The sequence below is a fragment of the Artemia sp. Qi Xiang Cuo genome, chromosome 14 (assembly GCF_049724085.1).
Source record: "Artemia sp. Qi Xiang Cuo chromosome 14, ASM4972408v1, whole genome shotgun sequence".
Lineage (NCBI taxonomy): Eukaryota > Metazoa > Arthropoda > Branchiopoda > Anostraca > Artemiidae > Artemia > Artemia sp. Qi Xiang Cuo.
The window spans coordinates 14,134,678-14,151,971 of NC_142807.1; the positions used below are offsets into that span (position 1 = coordinate 14,134,678).

The 17,294-nt window shown below is 35.2% G+C and overlaps 1 protein-coding gene across 1 annotated transcript in view; it reads left to right on the plus strand.

Moving 5' to 3' along the window:
* Nucleotides 1-17,294, plus strand: part of LOC148944177 (low-density lipoprotein receptor-related protein 2-like) — a 78,077-nt gene that overhangs the window by 54,684 nt on the left and 6,099 nt on the right. The window contains exons 8-11 of the mRNA XM_089099853.1: nt 6,084-6,289; nt 12,272-12,469; nt 14,880-15,020; nt 17,131-17,149. Coding sequence (XP_088955979.1) covers nt 6,084-6,289; nt 12,272-12,469; nt 14,880-15,020; nt 17,131-17,149 — 564 coding nt within the window. The remainder of the gene's footprint in view (nt 1-6,083; nt 6,290-12,271; nt 12,470-14,879; nt 15,021-17,130; nt 17,150-17,294) is intronic.

The window sequence follows — 17,294 nt, forward strand, 5'->3', positions numbered from 1 at the left end:
ATCCCAAATGATGTCGAACTACCGTCGAACCAAGCGGGATCGTTATAGATCGGTCGGTTATGATCGGTCTGAACGGTGGTTACGCCGTTCAGACAAGTAGACACACTTAAATTGCCCCAACCCCTGCATAGAGAGGGTTGTAGACTAAAAGAAGACTTGCCAATACAACAAACAGTGCTGAAACTGTTTGGCAGATTCAGTGAATTGAAAATCAAGTATTTTGCAGTAAGCATCAAGACATGGCTAACTGTAGGAAAAAAGCCAAGACAGATAGTCCGAGTAATTGAGAGGCAAAAATGTTTAAATGACACGGGTAAATGGTGGGAGTAAGTATGACTCTCTTATTGGACAAGTACTTGTGTGTTAGTTTTTGGAAAGGCACGCCTGCCTAGAGTCTCAATCAGGTTCACCAAGAATTTAAAATTGACATAGGACCATTATATTGGCTGGAATGAGAGGCAAACAAGGCACGCCCACCTATGGTCTTAGAAAGATTGACGAAGAATTTAGAATTGACACAGGACCATTAATTTGCTTGGAATAACAGGCAAACAATCGTTTAAAGCAAGCTTCATCTTCCAAATAGCTGGAAATTGTTGGGCTTATCGTAAGGGATGGACAAATTTGTGTCCTTATTTAGGTGGACGAACCTTGGACGGTTCACACGTAACACAAGTCCCAATAAGTAAATTATGATGAGGATCAGTCACTTTAAGTACATTAGATCAGTCATCTTAGAAACAACAAAGACACAGCGTCAATGGGTTTTGTTGCTTGTTGTGCAGCCTTTTACGCAGCCTTTCACCGGGAGGAATTTCAAAATAGCGTGCCGCTTCAAGGTCATTTCCTAATGTTTTGTTTTGTCAGTTTTAATCTTTATGACTGTACCCATTGTGTAACTCAGATCAGGAAAACCCACCTGCTGCTGAGATTCTGCACGCTAGCCTAACTAGATGGATATATCAAGATAGATATATGTATATCAGGTCATCTTTATCATAAGAATCATGGACAATAAAGAAAAATGTACAAAAATATCTGAGTTGTGTGGATAACATATAAGGAATTATATGAAAAATCGTATAAAGTTGCATGTATTGTATTTGGAGTTCGCTTGACACATTTGCAATTAATATCGTGTCTTTGAAAAATTTCTGTCAGGCATTTTAGCTGTTTCATTAAAAAAAAAAATTATGAAACGTCAAGGATGTATCGGTGGGGGATCACCTCCTAACAAGGTTAAGATGCCATGACCCATAAAGGTGTTATCGCAGTCCAGACCAAAGAGCAGATGAGGCATATAAGATTTAGCTCTTCGGTGATTAAAGCATGGACGAATGGGATTAAAATAGGCCAGTGGCAGCGCAGCGTCTTATTACTTAAAAAGAGGTGAAAATTAAAAAAAAACTGAATAAATTAATCTACTTTTTTTCCCAAAATTGTTTCGGTAAGCCGAGCCTGCACAAAGAAGGCCTAGGTTAATTTGGAAGAATCTTGGCTTGTTATTTGGGGTAGTTGACTTTAAGCTGGTAGGTCAACTGGTGACAGAATTGTGCTTTCTTTACGCTGCCCTGCATTTTAAATAACCTGAGAGAAAAAAAATGCAACAACTGAGGATAAGCTAAAAGGGAACTCAATCACGAAACGCTAGATGTCACTGGCGCTAGTGAGCCATTAGAGCCAGTTTTCACTCTTGTAAGCTTCATATTTTTGGTCGAGACCTAGAAGCTATGAAGCTTGTCAAACAGGTAGGAGGTTCTTGGTTCGAGTAGGTTTTTGTTCTCCACTAATTACATATTTCTATCCTAAAATAGGTTTTCCATATTAGGTTTTCCATATGCTCTTATGTCGGGCCTGTACGAGAGGGGTAAACAAATAGTAACAAATCTGATAGACACCCCTTTAAAGCATTTCTTGCACCTAGGTGTGGAAACTCCAGAAATAGATGCTGGGACAAACAAAATTATCCACAAATTTCATCCTCGCAATGAAACGCAGAATTATTAAAGTACCGAAGACATCAAAGTAAAATCGTATTTTGCCCTCCCTCCTGTAGGCCCATTTTAGGTCTATTCATATCAAGAAAAATGAATTTTCTAAAATTCTTCTTTTTCTGTTTCAAATTTATGAAGCTTTTAGTGTAGTATCACATTTTCGCCTGTGTTGCCACGTTCAACCGCGGAAATAAATAAGCAAAACTAATTCTTTAAGCTCGACAACATTTTTGTCCGAAAAAAAATTCCAAAAGACAACTACATTTTCAAAGGAAAGCTAGACTTTCTTAAGCTGTCTGGTCCCATATATTTTTAGCTTATTCGTCGCCGCTTTTTTCCACTTTTATTTGGACTGCATGTGGAGATCTTTTTCATTGAGAACTGAACTACTGATTTTTCATAAATTTTTGACGCATATATGGTTGTGCAAATTTCCACTTAACCGATTCAATCAGACTTCGTTTCCACTGTCCTTGGTACTTTAAAACTATAAAACTACTTTAGTTGTTGCGCAAGGATGCCCAAACATTTTAGGGTAATTAAAGGAAGGTCTAGGGTTGAAAAAATACCTTATTTCGTCTGCAAGCATTTTAAATCAAAAAGGTTTTCACCGAGTTATTGCTGGAAAACGTCTACAAGAGAAATTGACTCAATAAGAAAATTTCACCAATTTGCATAGGTTAAGAGTTACTAGCAAGCTAATGAACTAAAATATTTCGATAGAAAACCTATTGTTCAAATATAATATCAGAACAGGAAGATCAGATTTTGTTAGTTTGGGTTTCCCAAATACTGTTGGCAAGTATTCAAGCGGGTATGTGCATTTTGAACAATAACTACTCGTTTGGCAGAACTTTTCTCCAGGCAAAACTGAATTTCTTTGATCTATAATCTCATTTTTCTTATTTTTATAATTTTTCCTATTTTAATGAGAGATGGAAACCAGGCTATCAGGATTATATCTTATTTTCTGTTATTAAGCAGCCATTTAATTGAACCATTCAGAGGCCAATTCCATCAAGCCTTCACAAAAAAAAAATCAGAACCCACATTTCGATGTACCATCCAGGGTTGTCACCTAGTAAAAAAACACTAGATTTTATTGATTTGTTGGTTGATTTAGTGATTATCTTTAATGATCTAGTGATTTATGTGCTGATTTATTAATTTTTGTTTAGGAAAAAAATGACTACAAATAGTGATAACTCACTTGGGGTGGCAAATCTGAGTGATTGAAACCATGCTATCAAGATTAAATCTTATTTTCTATAATTAAGCTGCCATTAGTAACCATTTATTTGAAGCAGCCATTTAATTGAACCATTCAGAGGCCAATTAGATTAAATCTTCACAAAAGAAAAAAAAAGAAGAAAATTCAGATCCCATATTTACTACTGGTTTGGGTAAATATCTACCAAATCATATTATTGAGTTTAGGACTAAAGTGAATACACCATTCGATGCCTTTTTTTATGCTGATTACAAATATAATAAGCATTTCTATCGGAAATGAAATTCAGCCCCCCTCCCTATATATGCCAATTCAGGGTTAGGTTAGATTAGGTTAGGTTGGGTTAGTTTAGGTATATATAGGGGGGGGGCTGAAATTAATTTCCGATAGAAATGCTTATTATATTCGTAATCAGCATAAAAAAGGCATCGAAAGGTATATTCACTTTATTCTTAACTCAATAATATGATTTGGTAGATATTTACCCTGGTTTGTATTAACCAAGGTTGCCATCCGATGAAAAAAGATCACTAGATTAGATTGATTTTCTTGCTGATTTAGTGATTCACTTTAATAGTCTAGTGATTTATGCTCTGATTTATTAATTTTTTGTTTAGTTAATATTAAAAATCACTAGAAATAGTGATAAATCACTAATAATGGCAACTCTGGTATCAACTGTCACGGCTATGGTGAGACTATTTGTCGGGAAATATATGGTATATTAGTCAGGGAGCCACTTGCTGAAAATGTGACAAGTAGGTGGTCAGTGAGGAGCAGAAGGTTTGACGACGGAAAACTGTGTAATCGGTAGCGCCGATTATGAGTATAAGCGTTATATTCTCAGTCGGAGGGGGGGGGGGGTAGTCTTCTAAATTCATAGAACGGTACTGGTGCGTTGTATGGTCGCTTTTATATACTTATGAGAGACGAAACCCGCCAGACTGGTTTTTTCTCAATAGTGCTCTCTTGAAATGGAATGCAAATAGTAGCTTTCATTGCGTTTACGATATTTAAACTTGTTTTTTGGGGTTTTAGGGGGGGGGGGGGAGTTACTTAGGTTAGGTTACATATTTAATATATGCTATGCCTTTGAAATAAAATAAACGTATAAGAATAGAATAAGCATATATATACTCAAGAAAGAGTATGAGCGTTATATACTCAGGTGGGGGGGGGGCGGGCTAGTCTTCTAAATTCGAAAAAATCACTTTTTTCTCTTAAATAATACATTTTGCAAAAATTTTCAGCAATGATCACGCAGTCTATTGTAATCAATACCACTAATAACGTTTTGCTTCTTAGTCAATTATTTTACTTCTTAAAGAATATGTTCCCTCTAGAACTAACGATTTTGCTATACACCTTCATTTATAACTTGCACCAAAGGTACATCTATAATCATATCATTGGATTCCTTCGTCTCAGTTCTATCTATTCACTGAGCCAGAATTATGATTGTGGTTCAACCCCGCCTTAGGGCTATAATTAGAAAAAGTTTGTGATGGCTAGGGCACATTCTGTGGATGAAAAATGACAGATTGCCAAATACTGTCCTTTTCGGCCAACCGTCTAGGGCTAAACAAAAAGCAGGTCGTCCGCGATTGGTGTGGAAGGATGTCGCGAAGAAGATTTAAGGGAAGTTGGAACTTCCTGGGAGGGTGTAAAGAGGGAGGTTTTCAATAGATTGGGATTAAGGATGACCGTGTATAGGTGTGTTCGCCTCAGGCGACCTAGTGCTGCGGCGAGTTGTTAGTATTAGTAATAATAGTCGTAGAATTATGATTCCTTAAATATTTTTAAACAGTTCGTGATAACGAACTGTCAGTAAGGAACGACTTGGGCCACCTAGAAGCTGGAGGTTAGAGTTACCTATCAAAGGTTGTGAGCAAGAGAGAAAACTTGCTTAATTTCTGAAAAGGGGCAAAACTCCCACGAAAGGGTAAGTTATGTGACGAATTTTGATGAGCTTGTAAAGAAAGCAAATAGTTAAATTCCACCTGATTGGTGTTCCGTGTGAAATTTTAAGCTAATGAAAAGACCGGAAATTTCTTAGTCACAATTTTTTGTGACAAAGGCTTTGCCACCTTCATTGGAAATTTGTTTTACATTTGGGCAACATTAAAGAAGAAAATTTAAATGAAGAACATTGATGGAACTGGGCCAGTGAACTCTCTCTGAAAATAATCTAGTAAATAATCCCGAAGTTCATTATTTTACGAATGATCCAAAAAATTACTTATATTGTTAGGTATAAGTATGCTAGTTCCAATTTTATTATTTTAGTATTTCTACTGAAGACTGTCACTGTATATGTGGTCGATATATCTGGACTTTGAAAGTTTTTGAAAGTTTATTTGTTCGTCATAGAACGTCAGTGTGGTCTAGGAAAACAACATACCAAATTAAAGGTTTTACGTCGAAAATACAACTATTTTTTACATGTAAACACTGTTTAAAGTATTAACTGACTTAGAAATCTTAAATTAATAAACTATTTTTACTTATTTACTAATATTTTAATTTTCAATTTTTTTCAGTTTCTTTATTTTTTCTATTTTTACTTATTTACACATAATTTTAACTTATAAATATTAGACATATAAATATCAAAATTTAAAAGTATTCCGAGCCAAGGTAATCGCATTTTCAGGGATTTACAATTATGTTTGAATTAAGAAATTAACATTTTTTCAGTAGAAATGGAGCATGTATTACCATTTCATAGTAATCTTTACTTAATGAGCGTAATACAACCTATTTCACATAATTTTGTTGCTAGTAGTATAAGTTATTTGTTAAAACTATTTCAAGGTAATATTTACGAATGCATTCAAAAAACAAATTTTCTTTTTTAGGTTGATGTTTATTGCCGACAGCTCAAAAGTTCTTCGTGCCAACATGGACGGCTCAAAATTACGGCCTATCATATCAGAATCCGTTTACAAAGCAAATGGTGTCGCTGTTGACCTTCCTTCAAAAAGGGTTTATTGGTGCGACTCACTGCTAGATTATATTGAAAGCGCTGACTACGATGGAAAGTCTAGATTTCTTGTTGTTCGAGGTATAGTTTTAAGCACTACTACTCTACTATTATTTACAACTGAGGACCAACATAGGCCAACATAGGGCCAACATAGGGCTGCGTTTTATTTAGCACTACGCCAGACAAGACTCAGCTGTCTATGAACCCAGTGGGGTCCGTTCGCGAAAATTTAGGGGGGGACAATACATTTTTCAATATCTAGAGTTTTTTTTTATTATTTTTGAGTGAAAATATTAAGAATAAGGTTTTTTCCTGTTAAAATGCCCCTAAAATGTGTTCTTTCAAGTTTACAGGGGGTACAGGCAATATAGGGACACAGGACCCTTTCTTCGTCCCCTCTTAACTGCCGCTACTACATGCACTTCCTCACCATAATTTCCCTTTCATGAAATTCTCATTTCCTTTAAATTTTCTTTTATTGCCTCATCTGACCCCAAGGACGGCTTGCTTTTCGTTTGACACTAGACAGATTATGGTAACCTCATACTTCATGTTTTTACACATGAATTATCCACCTTAACCTTTCTTTCATTATAGCCCTAGAAAATGAGATTGAACCACGTGCTTTACGAATATTGTTTGAATATTTGATTGCAGAAATCAATGAGATGTTATATTACAAGACATTTCTAATTGAGAGGAATGAATATCTTAAAAAATGTTTTGGGTTTTTCGGCTGTTATTGACAAGTAACTGTATGTATAAAAAGGTTTTTTCGGGAAAAATAATACTATTGTCACAGCCTCTATTTTCTAACTATTTCAACGCTGAAGAAATCGGGTATTTACATTCGGGTATATACTACTACTACTACTACAACTAAAAACTCACTGCAACACCAAGCCGCCTCAGGCCAACACAGCTACGCACGCTCCTCTTCCATCCTAATCTATTCAAAACCTCCCTCTTTACACCCTCTCAGGAAGTTCCCATTTCCTTTAAATCTTTTCTTTATGACATCCTCCCACCCCAACTGCGGACGAGCTGCTTTCCATTTAGCGCTAGACGGCTGGTCGAAAAGGACAATCTTTCACAATCTGTCATCCTTCATCCGCAGAACGTGCCCTAGTCGTCTCAACATTTCTCTCATTATAGCCCTAGAAAGTGGGATAGAACCACACTTCTCTTACAGCCTACTGTTCTAAATACGATCAGGCAGCCGGTTACCCAGAACAATCCGTAGGTAATCTCTCTGGAAAACATCTAGCAAATCTTCATCCGCTTTTCAGAGCGCCCAAGCTTCAGAGCCATATTTGACCACTGTCATCACTGTAGCTTTTAATATTCTAATCTTGGTTTGCAGACTTATCTTCCTATTCTTCCAAACTTTTTTTAACTGTGAAAAAACTCCCTGACCCTAGGCTATTCTACTTTTAACATCTTCACTGCTCCCACCGTCATTACTAATAATACTACCAAGGTAAGTGAAGCTGTCCACCTGATCAATATTTTCATTACCCAACATCACCTTTTCATCTTAACTTATTCCTATCCTTAGTGACTTAGTCTTCTTAACCTTAATTTTTAAACCAATTCTAGCACCCTGAACTCGCAAAACCTCTAAAACTTCATTCATTTTGCTCACACTTTCATCTAGACTGCTTAAATCATCAACATAATCTAAGTCCAGGAGAGTTTTTCCTCCCATTTGATTCCGTGGTCTCCCACTGTCTTTCCTTTGCTTCTTAAGACAAAATCCATCAAAAGAGGAAAGAACACAACCCTGCTTAACTCCTGAATTAATACGAAACCAGCTGCTAACCTAATTTCCTACCTTAACCGGAGCAGTGTTATTCTCATACATAGCACTAATCACTTTAATGTATTTGTCTGGTATAACATACAAGGATAAAGCCTTTTCCAAAGCTCTTCTACCGACAGAGTCGAACACTTGCTTATAATCATAAAACTGAGGACCAAAGGTGTTTGATAACTCAGGCACTTAAGAATTATTAACTTAGGAGTGAAAATTTGGTCGACCCATCCTCTATCTTTTCTAAAGCCGCACTGTTCTTCTCTTAAAACTATGTCTACAACATCTCTTAGTCTAAAAAGTATCATATTACTAAGTAATTGGCTACCTACAGAGACCAGACTAATTCCTCAATAATTACCACACTCACTCTTATCACTTTTCATATACAGTGGTTTAATTAAGGTTTTCTAAAAGTCGCTAGGTACTTCCCCCTTTTCAAATTCACATTCATAATCTTCAGTAACTTATTTCTAATCTCAGAACAACCATATTTAAGAAACTCATTTACCACCCTATCAGCACCTGGAGCCTTGTTATTTTTTAATTCTTTTAGTACTATCACGGGAAGCGTCGTGCCCCCAACCACGCGCTGCACTCCCGGCCGAAGGCATTGAATCAGGAGATCGCTACGCCTGCGCAATGCAGACCCTTGGCCAGCATGCGAAAAAAGTTTAAAAAAGTTTTAGTACTATCGCTAATTCTTCCTCACTAAACAAATCTTTCTTTACATCCCAAGGTATTACAAACTTTTTCATTTTTCTCTATATCTTTTCCTGCAACTCTATCTCGGTTTAGCATATTCTCAAAATGTTCAGCCCATCTCTCTTTAACTCGTTCCTTATCACTAACTGTGGCCCCGTTCCTATCTTTAACTAGGACAAGTTCGGATTGACTACTTCCTCTCAATTTATTAACGTGTCAGTATAATATTTTACTATTTTGCCGTCTAGCTGCATCTTCTAAATCCTCGACAATTTTATCCACTGCCTCCACTTCACACTTCCTTAGTTCATATTTTAATGCTTTCTCTACTTTCTTTACATTCCTTTTGTTTTCATATGATCTATCACTCAAACACTTCTTGGATAAGCCCCTTCTCTTCTATATTAAACATAAAGCTTTTTCACTAATATTCCTAACTGAGGTCCTAAATTTCTTCCCTAAGACACGATTAGAAACTTCGCAAATGATTTTCCTAAAATTATTCCATCCATCTTGCACATTGTTAAATTTTAAACTCTTTAGTTTAGTATTCAACTGTTCCTGGAAATTTTCTCTCAAATTATCATCCTGGAGTCTACCAACATCATAGCTTCCCGGAAGGTAGTTACCCTTCCGAAGTTTCAATTTTAAATTAGCCCTAGACACTACCAGATGGTGATCAGTACTTTTAGCAACAATAGCAGCACCCCTATATACAATCGACACAATGGGTTCAGGTTTATTTTTTCAGGTTCATCTATTATTCTGTCATAAATACACACAAATATATAGCGGAGAGACAAGCTCGCTTTGCATCGATAGAAATAAAACAGTTAAAAAATGAATGGAATCTCAATAAAAAAAATGAAAGACTTTGCAAACCAAAATAAAATAAAAGAAAAAATAAGGTTAATCACATGCCGCGCCATAGCAGACATCTCATCCGACGGTACCGAAAATGCATTCTGAACCAGCAATGGGACAATAAGAGGGATACCAAGAACCGAGAGGAACCCAATAAATAAAATGAAAATAATATTTAACTAGTAACTATCCAAAGGGAATTATTCTTAAAAATTCTAAACGATACATCAGAATCGAAAGTAGACTCATATCGGTCCATGTAACAACCACACTATCCCGTAAAGAGATGAGTTGAAGCGCGGACTACGAATGGCACAAAATGTCACAAACCTCATTTTTGATTACCGTAATCGTGTTAAAAGTGGTAATAGTAGTGCCCCTTAGTAGCAGGTCGGGTGCCACTTTAAAAATAGGTTATGCGGCCTAGTCTCTGAAACTGATGCTCATATCCCAAACCTCGTGCATCAATTAGCTCAAGCTGTTTCCGCTTATCTATTTAACCTTTCAATATATTCAAAGCTTTGGGGTTCTTATAAAGCTCTTCACACCTCCTTTTCATATATCAGCTCGCTTTTACTTTTCTTTGATGCCTAATTAAACCCTTTGCATAAGTGGCTCTCCCTCTTTCTGTAAATTGAATGAAGAAAACGAAACTTCCATTTTAGCATTTTTACTTCTATGTACTACTTATAATTTTTTAAATTATTTTAATTTCCTAGCGTTAGGTTCATTTTCAGATACTGAAGAATGCTTACTTTTCTGCTTACTTTTCTGCTTACTTTCTCTTTCTGCTTACTTTTCATGGCATTAAACCTTAAAGACCTTCCTTACACGAACAACTGATTGCAAATAAAAAAAAACTACTTTTTAGTATTTTCACTTTCGTTAACTATTTACAGTTTTCAAAATTAAATTTGTTTCTTAGTTTACGGTTCACTAGCCTTCTTACTCTCCTGTTCCTTCTTACTGTTATCGTAGCCTTCTTACTGTTCACCTTCTTACTGTTACATATTAAACACATATCTAACCTTAAATGATTGTAAATTGATAAGAAACGATATCTACTTTTTAGCCTTCTTACTGTTCACCTTCTTACTGTTATCGTAGCCTTCTTACTGTTCACCTTCTAACTGTTGCATATTAAACACATATCTAACCTTAAATGATTGTAAATTGATAAGAAACGATATCTACTTTTTAGCCTTCTTACTGTTCACCTTCTTACTGTTATCGTAGCCTTCTTACTGTTCACCTTCTAACTGTTTCATATTAAACACATATCTAACCTTAAATGATTGTAAATTGATAAGAAACGATATCTACTTTTTAGCCTTCTTACTGTTCACCTTCTTACTGTTATCGTAGCCTTCTTACTGTTCACCTTCTAACTGTTGCATATTAAACACATATCTAACCTTAAATGATTGTAAATTGATAAGAAACGATATCTACTTTTTAGCCTTCTTACTGTTCACCTTCTTACTGTTATCGTAGCCTTCTTACTGTTCACCTTCTAACTGTTGCATATTAAACACATATCTAACCTTAAATGATTGTAAATTGATAAGAAACGATATCTACTTTTTAGCCTTCTTACTGTTCACCTTCTTACTGTTATCGTAGCCTTCTTACTGTTCACCTTCTTACTGTTACATATTAAACACATATCTAACCTTAAATGATTGTAAATTGATAAGAAACGATATCTACTTTTTAGCCCTCTTACTGTTCACCTTCTTACTGTTATCGTAGCCTTCTTACTGTTCACCTTCTAACTGTTGCATATTAAACACATATCTAACCTTAAATGATTGTAAATTGATAAGAAACGATATCTACTTTTTGGCCTTCTTACTGTTCACCTTCTTACTGTTATCGTAGCCTTCTTACTGTTCACCTTCTAACTGTTGCATATTAAACACATATCTAACCTTAAATGATTGTAAATTGATAAGAAACGATATCTACTTTTTAGCCTTCTTACTGTTCACCTTCTTACTGTTATTGTAGCCTTCTTACTGTTCACCTTCTTACTGTTACATATTAAACACATATCTAACCTTAAATGATTGTAAATTGATAAGAAACGATATCTACTTTTTAGCCTTCTTACTGTTCACCTTCTTACTGTTATCGTAGCCTTCTTACTGTTCACCTTCTAACTGTTGCATATTAAACACATATCTAACCTTAAATGATTGTAAATTGATAAGAAACGATATCTAGTATTTGGCCTTCATACTCTCTTGTTCCTTTTTACTGTTCACCTTCTTACTGTTATCGTAGCCCTCTTACTGTTCACCTTCTTACTGTTGTCTTAGCCGTCTTACTGTTCACCTTCTTACTGTTGTCGCAGTCTTCTTACTGTTCACGGTATTTAATATTACGCTCTTACAGTTGCCGCAGTCAAGGGAATACATTGGTGTTAAGTAGTATGTAAATAGGACAGTATTGTAGAATTTTTTTTATATACGTATCGACAAAATTAGTAAACACGAGTTAAAATCTAATGAAATAATTCATAACAGTAAATTCCACAGAAAACTTTAATATAGGCTACCCAAGAGTCGCAAAGGGATAGAACTAATTTTTTCCCTGAAAGGAGTTGATTGGACTGCCTGGTTTTTCCTACTCCCCTATTGTTTACTCTTTTCTTCCATTGCACTGTTTCTGTTTAGGCGCTACAAACGTACCAGCTCCAACGCGTTTAGCTGTCTTTGAGAGGAGTGTCTTTTGGGCGGATGCAACGAAACAGGGTATTATGTCAGTTGATAAATATGCTGGCCCTGACTCCATCAAGAATCTTTACAGAATGAGGAACATAACTCGTGAACCAAGAGCTGTGCGAGCACTTCATTCTGTTATGCAACCTGAGGGTAAGTCATACTTTTGTTATCAACTTGAATATTAGTCTTCTTTTCATTATCTTCTTTCTTTTAGTTTCATAGTTTTCCTTCTGTTTTTTCTCTTTTATTCTTTTTCCAGATCCTTACGGTAAGTTCAGTTTTTCTTCTAAACATCAGTTGAACTTCTTAGTTTATCTTCTTTCATTAGTTTTTACTTTTTTCTTTCGTTTCATAGTTTACCTACTCCTTTCTTGTCTTTTTCATCTTTTTCTGCAAATTCAAAGTGAATCCGCTTTTCCTTCGAAGTTTTTGTTGAACTTTTTTCTTTATATATCTTCTTTCTTTTAGTTTCAGACTCTACCTTGTCGTTTTTTATCTTTTCCTTTTCCTGCAACCCCCAGACAAGTCCAGTTTTCCTTCTAAAGTTCAATTAAACATCTTTCTCTGCTTTCTCCTCTTTCTTTTAGTTTAATAGTTTGTCTTCTTTTTTCATCTTTTGCTTTTTTATGTTTTTCTTTTCTTTTCCCTTTTTTTTTTGTTTGCAATCTCAGGACAAGACCAGTTTCCATCTAAACTTCAGTTTAACGTTTTTCTTTTGTTTATCTAGTTTCATAGTGTATCTTATCTTCTATTTTTGTTTAACGCTGTTGAAAATGTGGCCCTGCTCCAAAAAGCTTCATAATTTTGAAATAACCATAAAAAAATCTTGAAAAAACCCCGGTTTTCAGATAAGAATAAACCTAAGATGGGTCTAGGGAAAAGGGTGTTTTATTTTGATGTCCTTGGATTTAAAGTGTCATTTTTTTAAAATTATCTATGTTTTGTAAGCATTATGAATTGTGAGTAGTAATAGTTTTTTACCTTGAGGACAATTTTGAAGTACTTTGGGGTAGAGTGACACCTATCAATTCAGTCAGACTTGGTTGGTGAAATTCTCTTGACTCTAGAAGGGGTCAGCACTATATGTTGATTAGTCTCCCATCAATAGCATTTCTCCATCCTCTGCATCCATTAGTATCCCATTCTTCCATCATCAGCAGAAGTTTTTGGAATTTTTTTGGAATTAAAATTTTTGGAATTAATTTTTGGAATTAAAATTTCCTCAGCAAATTTTGAAAAGGAACTTCATTTCCAGCAAAAGACATAAAAATTTAGTATTCATTCGTCCTTGATTCCGTTAACTAAAAAAAAAAAAAAACTCAACGAGTGATGATGATGAAGAAAAGGAAAATAAAAATTGATTTCGAATGGTAAGGGTCAACTTGAATAAGTTCAATTTGTTACAAATTATCTGGTTCGACACACGCTATATCCCAAAATTCTAGCCGTTGAATTTCGGCAATTAAACCCACAACACAACTTTTAGGCTCTACCACATTGCAAGCAAAAGTGTCAATATTTCTATTAACAACATATATAAATAAATATTTAATTTGGTAAAATAATTTCAAGTTTTATTATATTATGAAAAATCAGTAAAAAAATATTGACAATAACCTAATTAAAATTTGGAGCAAAATTATCCCTCTAAATGAAACGAGTGAAGAAGCAATATACATATCGGAACAATTTTTTGTTGTCTCAACGATTTAATAAGAATAAAAATATTTTAGCAAATACGATCAAGGTTGCTATAGTAGCCTGATGAAATTAGAAGTCTAATAATAATGATAGAAGTAGGTAGGAGAGATATTGTTTTTGGCCAACCTTTATGCTAATGGTGCAGTCCAAATTCTTATGAATGGCGAACTAATTGCGAGGCTAGGGGATATGTATTCCATGCAGGATATAGTTTCCCGTCCTGGCTGTCAGACCTGTCCATCCTGGGTGAATTGTTGGCCCGCCGGACTCACAAGTGAAGGGTCGCTGGTTTAAGTCTTGGTGGTGAATATTGTTTTGTTTTGGCCTAAAGCTATTAGCGTTTCTGTGACATATAAGCCAAAAGTCTACGTAGCTCCAAATAGGTTCTTAGAAAAATCTAGGGAAAAACTGGAAGTGTAGAATGAGTTGCCTCAACTACGCCAAAAATTGTCAGAAATCTAGAGATACGAAGAGGGAGCATCGACCGGAAATCTCTCTTAACATGATCAGAAATAAACTCAATGGCTAAAGCTCAAATACGGCCAATCAAAAGGTGGCTAATATAAGAGCTGTTCCATTACGCTCCATGGTATATAAGTCACCGGTAAGGCCCGAATGAATTGGCCACTGATAAGATTAATTAATTTAAGATTGAATAATTAATGAACTATGATTAATTTGACTTTGGGCTCTCATAGCTCAGACTCATTTTCAATCGTATATTTTCCTCGAAGGCTCCACTTTTGGTCTATAGCTCAGTATGATTTATGTGCTTGTCTGTTTTTATGAATAAATGATTTAGTATATTTTTGATACCCGATATCTTCCCCAGTTTTGTACTGATTCTCGTATTTTTTAGTTCCAAACCCTTGTGCCCCAAACAATGGAGGGTGTCAACATATGTGCATTGTTACACAGAGTGCTAGTGGCGGAGAACTTGGATTTCGATGTGCATGCAACACTGGCTACCGGCTACAAGATGACCAAAAATGGTGTGCTCGTAAGTGTGCTTTCTCGTGTTTCCTCGTGTTGCTCGTAAGTGTGTATGTCACGTGTTTCCTCGTTCGTTCGGAGCCCGGAAGAAGGAATTCTTTCAGAAAATTTGCATTATCTTCATTATTGTACATAAAAGCTCTGCTTTCGTATCAAAGAATACTGATTTGAAAGAAAAGTGATAAGAGAGAAAGTAGTAAAGGAAGAAAAGAAAGAGGAGTAATAAGAGGGGAAACATTTCTGAGAGAAAAAAAACAGCACCATAAAGCAAGGGCATATCCAGGGTTTGTCTTCGGGGTAGGGGGATTTTCGTTGGGGGGAGGGGGAACTTTACCAAACGCATCAAAAATTTTTCTGTATGTATTTTGTTACTTTTTTACGAGTTGGACAAAAATTTTTAGATGGGGGGGACTGTTCAAACCTAATAACCCTCTCCCTGAATATGGCCTTTTTGCACTACGTACGTAATTTCCTATGCTAAGTAGATCAGTTTCGTTTCTTTAAGCTTGAACTTTCACGTTTATTCAGGTCTTTCCACACTATGCTAATGTAAAAATCTGTAAAACCATCTTGATCATCTAACATCGTCTAACATCACAACAATCATCATCAGCAAACTATTAAAAAATTTTGAATTTTGAATGGAGATGAACATTCAAGTTGTGATCTTATAGTTTTTCCGTGAAGATGGCTTGTAATGAAAAGGCTTTCTAGGAAATTTTAAAAATTTATTTTCATTATCTATTCATTGCTCATTCAGAAATTCCCCTTTATTGTTATTGTTTTTCCCCTTTACTATTGTTATTCCCCTTTATTGTTTATTGTTAGTCTATTAACTTTTCTAATAACGTAGCATAATTTAACGTAACGTAAATCTATGTCAGTTTCCGTAACATAACATAAAGGTAACTCAAAGTTTTTTTGAGGGCGTCTCTACTTTGAACGGTCTACTTTCTTCATAAAATTACAGAACGTACCATAAGGTCTTAAGTTAAGCTAATGTAAAAGATCCTGCATCGTTGTGTGTGAAAGCACCATTACCCGTAAAAAAGGTAAATCTCAATATAAAACGTAAATGACGATGAATGCCACACTACCTTTTATCATAGAAAAACAAGGAGTTGTGTGGAATGAGGGCTTTTCTGAAAACTTTGAGTAACTATTTCTGTTATATGACGAATGCTCGTTTTCAACAAAATAGAAAAGACTGAAAATTCATAACTCACGGTTAAAATTTTTCGATAAAATTGTAAACTAATAAACATCAGAATCAAAATTAAGGGACCCTTAGCTTCATTACTTCACCAAAGTTCAGATAAGTCTTAACTGAACCAGGGGGTCAATTAAAGGGTAGGGAAGGGGGGGGGGGGGGTAATTGCTTCGCCAGAGATGAAAGGATGATGTATTTTTCTTTGGGGGGGGGGTGCAAAAAACTTTAAAAAGAGCGTTAAAAATTTGTTTGTATGCATTTTTGTAACGTTTTTACGAGTCGGACAAAAATTTCGGGCGGTTGGGGGTAAACGCCCTGACTGCCCTGGATGCATCTCTCATCAACGCGTATATTAAATATTGAAGATATCTGGTCTCGTTTGAAAAGCTCAATTTTAAAATACTATATAAATTTTGTCCAGGAAGTGATTGTTACCCAAGCATACCCCAAATTACCCTAAAGGAGGTTCAAGGCCGATCTTATGCAAGAACCCCCCAAGCGCTTTTTGAGCTGGCATGGTTATTCTGTTTTGCAGTTTTCTCTATTTTTACTAGGTTATGATTTTTTTTTATTGGAGGAAATAGATCCAACTCTTATTATGTGTAGGATTGTGGTGGCCCCCGATGATTCTTTTAAGGTAGGAGGGTAAAGATCGAGACAAATGCATCCTTACTATGCAGCTCCTTTCCTATATGCAGGTACAATTATTAGCCCCTCTTACCACCATTGTTTTCGTTATTTTTATCATTTTCTATAACTTTTATCATTTTCATTATTTTTTGTTTTTATCATTATTATCAATTTCTTTGTTTTTAGCGGTGGACCAGTTTTTATTTTGCTTCCATTTTTATCATATTTATCATTTTTCGTTTTTTTTAATCATTATTATCAATTTCTTTCTTTTTAGCGGTGGACGAGTTTTTAATGTACTTCCATTTTTATCATTTTCTATCATTTTTATCATTTTCATCATTTTTTGTTTTTATCATTATCAATTTCTTTCTTTTTTGCGGTGGACGAGTTTTTAATGTACTTCCATTTTTATCATTTTCTATCATTTTTATCATTTTC